The 13,234-nt window shown below is 41.2% G+C and overlaps 1 protein-coding gene across 4 annotated transcripts in view; it reads right to left on the bottom strand.

Moving 5' to 3' along the window:
- TIAM2 (TIAM Rac1 associated GEF 2) overlaps positions 1 to 13,234 on the bottom strand; it is a 141,243-nt gene that overhangs the window by 55,620 nt on the left and 72,389 nt on the right. For 3 of the 4 annotated variants that reach the window (XM_050316745.1, XM_050316748.1, XM_050316746.1), the window contains exons 7-10: positions 11,488 to 11,673; positions 10,387 to 10,533; positions 6,778 to 6,840; positions 691 to 858 (exon numbers count right to left, since the gene is read on the bottom strand). In XM_050316745.1, coding sequence (XP_050172702.1) covers positions 691 to 858; positions 6,778 to 6,840; positions 10,387 to 10,533; positions 11,488 to 11,673 — 564 coding nt within the window. The remainder of the gene's footprint in view (positions 1 to 690; positions 859 to 6,777; positions 6,841 to 10,386; positions 10,534 to 11,487; positions 11,674 to 13,234) is intronic. The other variant, XM_050316749.1, reaches the window with a different exon arrangement.

Here is a 13,234-nt window from a genome sequence, read left to right as displayed (position 1 = left end):
TCTAGAGGTGCTGTTGTTTTGTCTGTAGTTAAAAATAGCATCTCTATTTTAACTTCAACCTGTGACTCAGTTTTCCGTCCCATGATCTATAGCAATCCCTCTCAAATTGTGGCACTGACTTTCAGAAGGGAATTCACGCTTTGAAATTCACAAATAGAGCTGGTATTTAATTAAAAGCTTTACGAAGTTCCATTAAAAAGCAAACATATATGATAGCCTTTGTCACAGCAGTCTTAACTGTCTTAATTTCCTGGCATTAACTCAACCAGTCCCTTTTGCTCCTCTGTGATTAATTTGCACAGAACAACCAGGTTTGCTGCAAGGACAACACAGGGTGGACAAGTGCTGAGATTCCTTAGGGGCTCACTACCTGGCAAACAGCCTCTACTCTCTAAGTATCAACTGTCTTGAGCAACACCTTTTGAAAACGTTTCCACAAACCTGCTACCTTGGCTACGACATATAAATAACGCAACTAAAGGAAAGGGAGCAATGTGCCTTGAGACAGTGACCGGGAGATGCTGGTATTATAATATCATGTATGATTAATATTATGTATTCTATCATTATTGTATTATTATTATATAATAGTGATAATCTTATCACTATTTAGGCATCCTCTGACATACTACGTTCCTTCTCAAGTCCGCAGCTATTAATAAGGTGCAATTGTGCCTGAAAAGTAAGTACCTTGCACGCCAAAGACAGAACATCCTCCACCCTGTGCTCTGGCTTGAGTGTCAGGGCCACTCCTTGGCCGTCACAGAAATGAACATATGTCTGTGTTTCCCAAGCATTCTCCTTCTGGATGCTCTCTGGCACTGAACAGTAGACATTCAAACAATCATCAACTTGCTGCTGAAACAAGGGAGAAATGTACAACATATGTAGATATTAAAAAAAACCCTAAAACCAAAAAAGCAAAAGCACAATTACATTAGCAGTTTGCACTGCTTACGTATTTAGACACAGTGCTGTGAATTTCCGACATGGCAAGCCAGGGAAAGAATTCTGTTACCTGCTCTCATTCACTATTGAAGAACTTATTTTCTACAGCTTGGATTGCTCTTCCTGTACATTTCCATTATGGGATTTTATGTCTTTATTTCATGTTAAATGTTGATTTAACTCAATGTGGATATATGCAATTACCTGGTATTATATCACAGTGGAAGTAAATCTTAAAGAAGAATTGACTACTACAATTTCACCTAGTTAATAAATATAAAATAAGTCTATAAATAACTCAATAAATAACTCAAATAAATAAATGTAATTACTGTAATTTTGACTGAAAATTACAATACACTAAACTTCCAGCAGAGAGCACTGTGGAGCAACGCTAGTCGTAATAATGTACTAAAGCAGGAATAAAGTGCTCCTATTCTATTTACAGTTTAAGAACATATTGTTTCATAGGCAATAGTATTTGCCTGTTTACTATTTTGCTTCACATTCTTTCTCATTCCAAACCACTCCGCTTGATCAAATAACAACATCCACCCTGAATAAATTCCCTGTCACTTTCTCACCCTTTACTTTCACACTTTCTCCTGTACAGCACTTCAGACTGCATGTTTCAAAGGAAGCCACACAAGGAGCAGAAAAACAACAAGAGCTGTTCAGAATTTTAAGTTTCACGTGTGTATTTGGGTCTGCCTATTCAGTACATCACTTAAATACCCACATCAAGACATTTGAATTTATGCAGATAAGGTCCCTTTATTCCCCATGCAGTCACTGGAAAGGGACAATAACCCCATGAAGTGGCAGAACTGCCACCCAAGACACATCTTAAGATATCTGGAACTGTTCTCCAGAGTGTCTATCTCCTTAATGTTGTTTTCCTTAGTACTTTTGGTTGGTTGGTTTGTTGGGTTGGGGGGGGTTGTTGCCTATGTGAAGACCCTTGATTATGCAATTCTTCCTCCTCTCCATAGTGACACAAGCCCAGGGGTGCACTGCAATTAAAAGCTGCTGTAAAATCACTGCACAGGGCTGCTTCGCTTGTTGCAGTCAGCAAAGTTACTGACAACAATCTAACAGTAGTAACAAAGAGACCAATATTATTTTGTTTTCCCAAATAGCAACTGTGGCTGTGAAAATGATGAAGCAAGCAATGCTATCCAGGTAATTACCAAACAATGCAGAAATTCAAGTTGCAGCCGACCCAGAGTGTGGCATGGTAATAATTTGATGCCAGAGTAACATTGGTTTGGTGGGATAACATTAATGAACTGTTGGCATTCATGAATCTTGCCTGTCTTGCTCAACTGTCCCTTTTAACTTGTTGAACCTGAAATTTCAATTAACAGAGGTGCATGGAAATCCTACTAAAATTCAGCTGCTACTTATACAAAACAGGAATCACGTTATGCTACTGCAATTAGTGCAGTGATGAAATCTCTACAAGGTGAAGTTTGACCTCGGTGGCTGTAGCTGCAGACTGCTCGTAACACTGGTAATATTGAAGAAGATAATTCCCATAGAAGCGTAGTTCTCTCAGCACTAAATCAAGTGCCTGGGAATAAAAGCTGACCTTCCTCCACGGTGTAAATAACAGAAGGAGAAAGGGGGCAAGGCAGGCAGGCTGCAAGAATGAAGTATAAATTAGTCAGACTGAATTCCCTAGCGGTTTCCTCCAGGGAAAACCAGTGCTATGCTTGCCTCAACGAGGGAGATGCTCCGAGCAGCTCAGAGGTTTGCAACTACCACAATGGTTTATTGCACTGCAGCAGCAGCTGTTCAAATATGCCTAACTGAAATAAATCTTATTATTGCCAGAGATGAAAAAAAAAAAACCAAACCTCAAATCATAGAGGATTAAGGTGATGAGAACATTCAAGGCCACCTTTTGGTGTAAGTTTTTAAGACAGGACAGAAAGTTCCGCAGCCCATGTCAGATAGATCCATTCCTTGCCATGTACACTGATGCTCTAGCATACAGCTTGAGATAAACTCGCCTCTCTTACTAAACACCACTGTGTTCCTTAACTGCACTCAAGGTACCATTGCTTCATCCATATTTTCCGTCTCAGAAAATCTGACATGAAAAGAGATTTTTTTTCCTGTTATGCTTGCAGTGACTAATTCCACAATAGTTCATTCATTCATTGCCACATAAAGTTATAATAACCCATCCAATTTTCCAGCAAGAGGCGCCAGGATTTGCAGACTGTCACATGTTATGCCACAGGGCTGCTGCAGGACCAATAGGTTACTTCATCATTTCCTCCCACTATTTGCTTCTGTCATCCTTTTCAGGGAAAATACAGCCTCCCCAGCAGACTCCACTATTTATCATTTGCTACCCTCCTCAGGCAGCGTTTTATAAAAGTTTTTATGCAGTTTATGTTGTTTTGGGGGTTTTTATTTTATTTTATTTTAAATCAGCCAGTGAAACCAGGCTGATGCCAGAGTAACGGTTTTCAGAGTTATGATGAATCATTTCTGAGTAGTCGTATGATTCATCAAAATGTCAGGATCTTAAAAATGCCTACGCTATATTTAATACCCATTGAGAAAAGGTTTTAGATATGGGGTTGAGATAATAATAATAATAATAATGATAATGTTTTTCTAGCTCCAGAGCTGGGATCAGCACCTAAATTCGGTGGGGTTTTCTAGTCTTGAAACATAACCCTGGTAAATTTGTAAAATCTGGCCCAAAACCTGCAGCCACATTACCCTCCTGCTGGTCTGCCTCTACCTGGGGAACAGGGCTGTAAGCCTCTGCCTGAATTTGGAGAAGGCTGCTTTATCTAGAACTGGGACAAAACAGATCTCATCCCTTCACCAACACAGCACTAAAAGGAGAGGACTTCATTCTGCCTGCTCCCTAGTGCCTTCAAAATATTTCTCTGTCTCCTCAGAAGAGTTCAGGAAGAGTAAATGCCCCTGTTAGGCCAGGGGACAGGAGACCCACAGCAGACCCTCTTGCATAAGGCAGCTCCCTTACCCTCTCAGACATAAGGGGTTCAGCCTCCAACCAAGGGACTGGTGTCACAACTCTTCAGGAGAAACCTTCAGGGGCTGCACCCAGAAGATTTTGCCACTTCTCATGTGGCAAACCTTTCCATGTTTTAACACATTTAAACAGGAACAAATTGTGTTTGCTGTCTCCGAGATGGGACACGGATGCCATCTCACACCATATGCAAAGCTACATTCTGGAGGAATTTGTAAGTGTTCTCTACAGTACTTTCCTACCCCAGGAAATAATATGCAAGTGGTCAAGTAAAAAAGGGAACTCAGGTGTTTCAATACACTTTTCCAAAGAACAGACAAATTGTGAAGGTAGGTGCTGTCAGTAAGAGATGCTTCTCCCAGTAGCATAACTTCTGTGTAATTATATATTTCTTTCTTACTTAGGCATTAAATGAATGCACTTGATGAAAAAATAAACCATGTACTACATAATGATAAAAACCCATAAAATCTACGAGAGATTATGAACTTTGTTCAAACCTTCCTCACAATCATAGAATCATAGAATCAGCCGGGTTGGAAAGGACCTCTGAGATCAAGTCCAACCCTTGATCCATTACCATAGCAGTTACTAGACCATGGCACTCAGTGCCACATCCAGTCTCATCTTAAAAACCTCCAGGGATGGTGAATCCACCACCTCCCTGGGCAGCCCATTCCAATGCTCTTTACCCTAATTTCTTCCTAATATCCAACCTAAACCTCCCCTGGCAGAGCTAAAGACTGTGCCTTCTTGTCCTACTGCTGGTTGCCTGGGAGAAGAGACCAATGCAGCCAGGTGGCCGCAACCTCCTCTCAGGTAGTTGTAGAGAGTGATGAGGTCTCCCCTGAGCCTTCTCTTCTCCAGACTAAACCACCCCAGCTCCCTCAGCCTCTCCTCACAGGACTTGTGCTGGAGTCCCTTCACCAGCCTTGTTGCTCTTCTCTGGACCTGCTCCAGCATCTCAATGTCCTTCCTGAACTGAGGGGCCCAGAACTGAACACAGCACTCCAGATGTGGCCTCATCAGTGCTGAGTACAGGGGAAGAAGTACAGGTCCTGCTGGCCACACTGTTCCTGATCCAGGCCAGGATGCCACTGGCCTTCTTGGACACCTGGGCACACTGCTGGCTCATGTTCAGCTTCCTGTCAATCCAAACTCCCAGGTCCCTTTCCACCTGGCTGCTCTCCAGCCACTCTGTCCCCAGCCTGTAGCGCTGCAGGGGGTTGTTGTGGCCAAAGTGCAGGACCTGGCACTTGGCCTTGTTGAACTTCATCCCATTGGAATCAGCCCAACTCTCCAGTCTGTCCAGGTCCCTCTGCAGAGCCCTCCCACCTTCTAGCTGATCGACACTCCCACCCAGCTTAGTGTCATCTGTAAATTTGCTAGTGGTGTACTCAGTCCCCTCATCTAAATCATCAATAAAGATACTAAAGAGAACTGGGCCCAGCACTGATCCCTGGGGACACCACTGGTGACCGGCTGCCAGCTGGATGCAGCCCCGTTCACCAGCACTCTCTGGGCCCGGCCCTCCAGCCAGTTCTTAACCCAGCCCAGAGTGCCCCTGTCCAAGCTGTGGGCTGCCAGCTTTTCCAGGAGAATGCTATGGGAGACAAGATACCTCTTCATTACAGTTAATCATTTTCCAGAGCAATATTGCAGTTTAAACACAGATTTTGGCTTCTCGTCTAATACCTGCTATACAAACTCAGCTGAAATGGAACAGTGCTGTAGAATGATTTTTTAAAGTTTTTCAAGATTTAAACTGCATCAGAAAGCTATCTGGTTCAGGGCACAAAGGAGGAAAAGGGCAGGGGGTAGATGGGAAGAAAAATATCCCTTTGAATCTGACACATGTAGCCATTAAAGAAATCCAGCTATACCATTCAGAAAACAGACTTAATTTGATGTTTTTATCTGAGCCTGCACAAACCTACTGAGGGAGGATACTGTCTGCATAAGCCCTGCAGCACATAGGCAACATTAACTGGTCCTACAGATATGCAGTTATGTATTTTGAAGTGTCTTGCTTTGCTAGGGCATGATGGTGCTATCCCCTAGGGAGGCTGCAGTAATGGAGAGGGACCATGTCTGAGGTCAGGCAGGGAGAAGCAGCAGCTCTCCCCTCCTTCTGGGCACCAGAGAACATCAGTCACAGCTGGATAATGCTGTTGGGGGGATGCTGCATCGTCATCCTTTACTTGGGCAATCTCCAGCTATACATTAATGCTCACTTCTCTGATGGTGTGCTCCACAGACTTTACATAGATTTTATTGCCATTATACTCAAAATACAAAGGTTCTGTTGAAGTAGGCAAAGGGGGAAAATATACCTTGGGATCCATCTCATTGCTGGAAACCATCAAGGTGAAATTGGGTGAGAGACCTTGAGCAGCCTGATCTAGTTGAAGATTTTCATGCTCATTGCAGGAGGGTTGGATTAGGTGACCTTTAATGGTTGTTTCCAACCCAAACCATTCTGTGATTTACCATACTGTGAAGGATGCTTTCAAACAAGCTCAGTCCCAAATCTCTCTCAGACAGTGTACAGACTGTACAGATCAGTTCTGTGAAGAAGCTTTTAGAGGATTTTTTTGGTTTTGGGTTTGTTTGTTTTTAAAGGCTACATGAATGTTCAGAAACTTATGTTAGAGTGGTTTCATTAGCAGAATCACAACATGGTCATGTAACAATAACTACATTTTACAAACCTCTTTGGGGTTTCTGAACCAGCCCAATCACACACTTAATGAAATACATTCAGGAATTCAAAAACATGATGATGTGGAATGAGGACAGGCATATCTCACCTCAGCAGAGCTGGCTGAATTCTGGACACCAGCAAATCCATGTCCTCCAGCTGAATCAAAAACCTATTGAAAATATTACAGATAAATAAGTAGGTTAAACAAATAAACACATTTACTTCTTATCTGTGTTGAGTAAATCCTTAGAAAAATAAAAATGACAAATTAAATTAATAAATATATATAAACCTGCTGAACCCAGGGGATCTTTTTGTGCTTTTTATTGCTTTACTCTGGCTAGAATTAATAAATACAAATCTCTCTCTATAAGGAAAATTTAAGCAGATTTTCTCTTTTAATCTACATGCACACATACATATTCAAATATGTATAAAAACATTCATGCCCTTGTTTTTTTCCTATCTACTATTTAGCAATAACATTAAAGTCATTTACCTTCAAATCAGGCCCTGTACTGGAAGTTATTAAGTTTCACCTTCAGAATACTGTTAAGTGCAGCTACAAATCTCATCATGATTTCAAGGAACTATTTCAAACAATTGTTGCTGGTTTCTAAAACCTCCTACTCTACAGTTTTTCATCTACTCTAACCAAGCAGTTTGCTTGACACTATTGACTGAAACTTATAGCTTAGCTTTAAAGGCATACTTGACCCAACCCCACACTATTAAGTAATGAAAACAGCTGACTAACTACTGTGTCTGCTTTGGAAGTGATGAAAGCAGAAACTGAGATGTACATTGCCCATCTGGAAGCTTAACTACTAGCATCTCACAAAGGTATTAGACTTATTAATGAAAATTTTTAAAATCCAATAAATGGATAAGGATACAATATATCAGATATTTTGGTGATAAGGCTGGTCTAAACACATGGATAGATCTATACAGTTTATACAGGACACTGAGATTTGCAAATAATAACATTTTCAAGGTGCAAATATAAATAGCATTTTTTAACTCGTTCTGCAGACAAAAACACAGGACAATATCAGACTTACATCTGAGCTTTTTTTTTTAGCTTTTGGTACTAGCAAAAGCCTTTCAGATAATCCAAGACAACAACAAACTCTCTCTTAAGATTTCCTACAAAAGCCAGTGTCTGCCAATGCAAATAAAGGGCACCACTTCTGAACTTCATCTCACCCACAGACGTAATCAAAGTATTTTATTGCTTATGATTTCTCAAAACAGTTCACCATTTAGACATAAGAAAGCAGATAAGCATTTAAGAAACTGAGGATAATGTGAGCCTAGACATCCCCCATCTGCTACAGTGCAGTTTTATTAACTGATTTGTAAAAGATGGAGCCACTACATTAATGTTTACAAAAGCCTCTGAGCATAGAAACTCTGAACATTATTTATTAATGCCATAAAAATAAACAAGATAAAATTTAAAAATTCTTTGACACAACGATGTTGAAAAATATACCATCTGATTTTGAAGCTAAGGTACGTCAGATTAAAACATACCAGCTACAGTCAAATGAACTTAAATCCAAGAAAGCAAGACTTTTTTTAATCTATTGTTTGGCAGAAACATCACAACACAATGAGCAGAGAAGCAAACTCCACCTCTCTTAATTAATCCAGCTTCCCAGTGAGCTGCAAGAGACAAGAAAGTCAGCCTCAGACCTATTCTGATTTTGATATAGAGTTATGTGCATATACACAAGTCTGAGCAAGGATGTGGCTCTCTTTTCAGCCACCTTCTCGGTTCATGGGTTCATTTTCAAGCCATGCCCTTAAAAATTCCTCACTTTTATGGGTATGAGTCATTGCATGGTTTTTTTCATATGCAACACTCACCATTTACATTTCCTTAACTGTATTGTAGGATGTTTAATTAAAAAAAAAATTAAAAGTCAAGAACCTCAGGTTGTGTATGAAAATGAACACATATTTGGGCCAGCTGGTTGCAAAGTTTGGAAAAAGAACAGTGAAGACTCACTATGGGCATATCTGCCTGTAACAGGGCCCCCTTCTCTGTGCTCAGAAAAGCATTGGGAGGGCAGCAGGAACCTTCTCTCCTTGCCATAGATATAAGATTCCCCGTCCCTGAGCTCCACAGGATCTCCTTCATGGGTTATAAAGCTTATGAGAAGACATATTACCCAGTTAAAAACAGTGCAAGGTATCAGCTCTGGTGGGAACAGAGCTAAGGGGTATAACATCCCTTCCCTCAGGGCTTGTATTAATAAAGAAATAAAGGTGCAGGACTCACAGACCAGACTCACTTGCTAGGGAGTACAGGGAAAATTATGTGAAAAGGATGACCTGGAGAAAATTTCTCCTTCGGATCCTTCTTTTGTAAGACAGACTCAAGTTTTATTAATCAATTTCACCATGTTAACACATCTCGATCAATATGCTAAAATCTGTAACAGCCACCTAAAGAAGCTTAATGCCTATGTAATACATAGATATTTAGCTATTAAAAATACAAACCACTAAACCAGAAAATCCTTACATGTTATTTTGCAACACTGAATCTGTTGCATCAGCTCTGTGGCTGTTGCAAGATGTGTATAGATAGGCTTGTTTAAATATTCCATAACAGATTACCACACGTGCAAGAATAGCCAATTTCCAAGTGCTAATCATAGATCTTTATCTAATTAAATCAAAATACAAGGGCTAGGAATGATAGGAATGATAGGAACAAGGTTACCTAATGAACAACGCACAAAATACCGCTTTGCAGGAGTAACAGCAGACAAGGCAGAGGCTAATGAAAACAGTAGTGATCTGAGTGTGGGTACACCTCTGTGCCTTCTGCCTCACTGTCAAGAAGTGTTTCTGCTCTTATTTACCTTTTTTCAGGGAAAAGGCAGCAAATATTTGTTTCATATATAGCTGTACTTTTACTGAGAAAACACAGACTCCTGAAGTGTGGGGTTTACACCGAATACGTGCACAGACTATTAGTTTCACAAAGAGAATAAGTTGCTGTGAGATGCTGCGGTTTCACCAGCAGTGCAGCCCTTCAGTGGGAGCATGCATCAGCACAGCCACTCTCCCAAGAGCCAGCCTGATCCAGAAACATCAAGCCTGAACCAACCCCACAGCTGCTGTAAATTGGCCTGGCATTATTTGTCAGCTGCCTACACCAACAGCTGACCTCCTGCATGACAGAAGTCTTCTCCTGTTGGCTAACATGTACTTCCAAGTAGTGTGTGTTGCTTTGAGAGGTCAATGTCAAAGATGGTTGTCTTTGCAGCAGTCTCTCCTTCTTTCTCCTTGAAGAATCACCTGTGTTCCTCTGTATTAAATTGTAACAGTACTTCAGAGTCCCAGTCACAAACAAGCACACATTGTGCTAAGGACTGTGCGTACAGGCTATCTCCAAAGAAACCCAACTTTCAAACAGCTTGGAATGTGCCACAAGAGAAGTTTTGTTACAAATTCAAATCTGATGGCCTTGTGCTGCCGCTAATTAACTCACTGGGTCAAAACCTGTCATTCACTAATCTTATTTATCACAAAGAAACCCAAAATTAGATATAAACACTTCACAAGTGATGATCCCACTGCAAGTCTGCCAAACCTACTGAAACCTTGGATGCAGTTTTAATGGAGCACTTATGCACCTCGCAGAATGAGCTCCAGGAGAAACAAGCCGTTCTATGCTCTCTGCAGCAAGTCCTACCTGAGTTATGGAAGGTCTCTTTTCTTTTCCTTTTCTTGCCAGCGTGTCCAGTCCTTTTAGCGAAGAAAATAAACCCTTCTTATTTCGAACCCTTTGAGACAGAGACAGGGTACGTTTCCTGAGAGCAGCTTCATCCCTGGAGCAGATCTATTTAAACACAGAGACAGGCCTTCCTGTATCATTCTCACAACAGCAAAATATTGACAGTTTTTTAAACCTGAGGTATCAAATGAGGGTTACTTCAGTTCACCTCAATGTAATATGCCAAGGTACAAGGAAAATGTTTTACACTTTCAGCAGTCATGCTTGTTTTGTTATTCCAGTGGTGTGATAGTGACATTTTTTTGTCATGGGGCAAAATTAGAAGTCATAGGAAAGGAGGAACTGAGAAAATATTGCTCTGTAAAAAGCAGTTAATGAAAAGGCTCTGAAGAAGAATGATAACCTATCGTTCAGATACAAAATTGCTAGAGGAAGACATTCTCAAAGTTGCCAAACATAGGAGATAAATGTGCTATGGCATTGAGTTATTAACAAGCAATGGCACAAACCACACAGATAAAAACAGTGGCAGAGAGAAACACATTCCCTGGCAGGACTTTCAGTACCACTATTCCTATTCAGACTTCACATGCAGGAAATGTGGTCCAGATCTCTCTGCCAAGATCAGCCTTGCAGCCCTGCTAAGGTTAAAGAGCAGAGGTGAACCTGCTACTGCTGTACTTCCCTTAAAGCTGACAGGGTGACAAAAGCAGCTGAGGATCTCACTTATTCTTCCTTAGAAACACAGCCTACAGTTCTTAAAAATGGGACTTATAATTTGAATTGTCTCTAGTTTTAGCCTTTTCCAAGAATCCCTTTGTAGGAGGGACTTCCAATTCTGAACTCATCACGGGCCAAAAAAACCCATCATGGCCTTATCCTGCAGAGGAAAGTTGATTTGCAGTCAAGGAGCAGGCAGAAAGGGTGAGAAAGAAACAGTGCTGTCTGAGCAACACATGTGGGCGCAGCCATGCATTATCTTAGCACAATTCCACATCTAAGCACAATATTAATGATGGCTTTGTGTAACACATCCATGAAAAGTGCATTCAGACTTACCAGTGCATGGAAGGATGAGACAGAGAAAATGCCAAGCCTCCCCAGTGCCAATTTTGAAGGACGACTGGCAGCAGCCAAAAGGCTCTTTGGGTTTGGGAGCTCCCCACCTTGCAAACTGGCTAGGTAACATCGCATTCGGAAAAGGTCCATGTTAAATTTTTCCAGGTTTTGTTCCCACTGCTGGATCTGTTTAGATATAAGAAGGGACAATTAAAAGGGGAAAAATATCTTTGTGGCCTGCACTGAAAATCTGAGCTCTTCCCCAAGCCCATAGTAAATTACTTTCATCTGGTAGTATAAGGATTAGATTAGTTACTCCCTGCCAAAACACATCCAGTCATATTGTGTTACATCAACCCAAAAGATGACTGGAAATAAAACGAAGCTGGTGGTCTTAAATGCACACTGACAAGATGAACATACCGTGAACTTCGGGTAGTTTGATAGCCACAAAAACAGTTACATAAAAACACAACCTTGTGGTTCATGAAGGCTTTTTTTTTTTTTTCTGGCTTTTTCCCCCCCTACTCTTCTCTCTCCTTTTTAGAAATTAGTCTTGGTTGTTTTAGCTTTGACTGTCTAGCTAGCTGGCTGAAAGCAAAGTAGCATTCCTATGGTAATGCACTGTGCAAAGGGAAGTAAGTATGATGGTAGGTCCTGCTCATTCTTTACTACTATCCTAGGCTTCCCTAACTTTTAAACAGGAGACAATACTCATGGTTCTTGTTCTTAGTAATAGGGTAAGACACACTTACACTCAGGCAAACTGCAATAAATAGCTATATAGACTCAATACAGACCACTAGATCAAATGTAGGAATGCATATATGCAATTTTTCAACATATCTAACACAGGTACATGCAGATGTAACAACTTATTCCAGTTTCAATGTAAAATTAGGAAAGTGAAGACTCAAATATTTACCAGACAAAGTTCTGAAACAAGGCTTAGATGACAGATTTTAAGTACTTGTGTAAAGAAACACTCATTTAAACAAATACATATTCTTATGCACTGCACCAAAGTCAGAGTTTTGCTGTTCATTTCCCCAGATTACAGACTGATAGTTGCAGCTACAGTCTGATCTTAATAATGGCCAGTCTTCGCGAGCGAAGATCCGGGGAAGGTTTTTACACCTTCCAGCCTGCGCATTGGATTTTTTAGGTGAGACACAGTGTGCGCGGAACTGAGCCCACCCTTTAATCCTAAGGTTCATCTGCCGGGGCCAAGCGAGCTTGGACGGTGGCAGTGAGGTCCTTAGGACGTAGGTGGGTTGCCTTTAAGGGCTGACGAGCCCCACCTGCCCGGGAGTGGCCCTGACCGGGAATCGAACCCGGGTCTCGGCGGTGATAGCGCCGCGCCCTTACCACTAGACCACCAGGGGCTGCCTAGTCTGATCTACAGACTGTACAAATAACATATAACATATATTAATACCTACAAATAGTACCTATAAATAAAAGGCAGCAAGCACATTGACTCAAGGCAGAAAAGCCACATCCATTAGGTTATCACACACCAAGTTCATGTACTGAAGACTTAAAATCCCTGACCATGCTGTTCTTCCAATGTCAGCTCCAATCACTGAATGCTTGCTGTTTGATAGGTGGTTTAGGGCCGTGGAGAAAGTTCATCACATTTTCTCTAATGAGCATTGACTTCATATTTTTGCTGGCACACACTGACTGTCTCTGCATGCACGGGACATTATCACCTTACACTGAGATTAGCAGAGGCTGGGACAAG

Source organism: Myiozetetes cayanensis, unplaced genomic scaffold, assembly GCF_022539395.1.
Source record: "Myiozetetes cayanensis isolate MyiCay16 unplaced genomic scaffold, myiCay2020 scf2-11, whole genome shotgun sequence".
Lineage (NCBI taxonomy): Eukaryota > Metazoa > Chordata > Aves > Passeriformes > Tyrannidae > Myiozetetes > Myiozetetes cayanensis.
The sequence above is the reverse complement of the archived record's forward strand: the minus strand, read 5'-3'. Positions and strand labels throughout refer to the sequence as shown.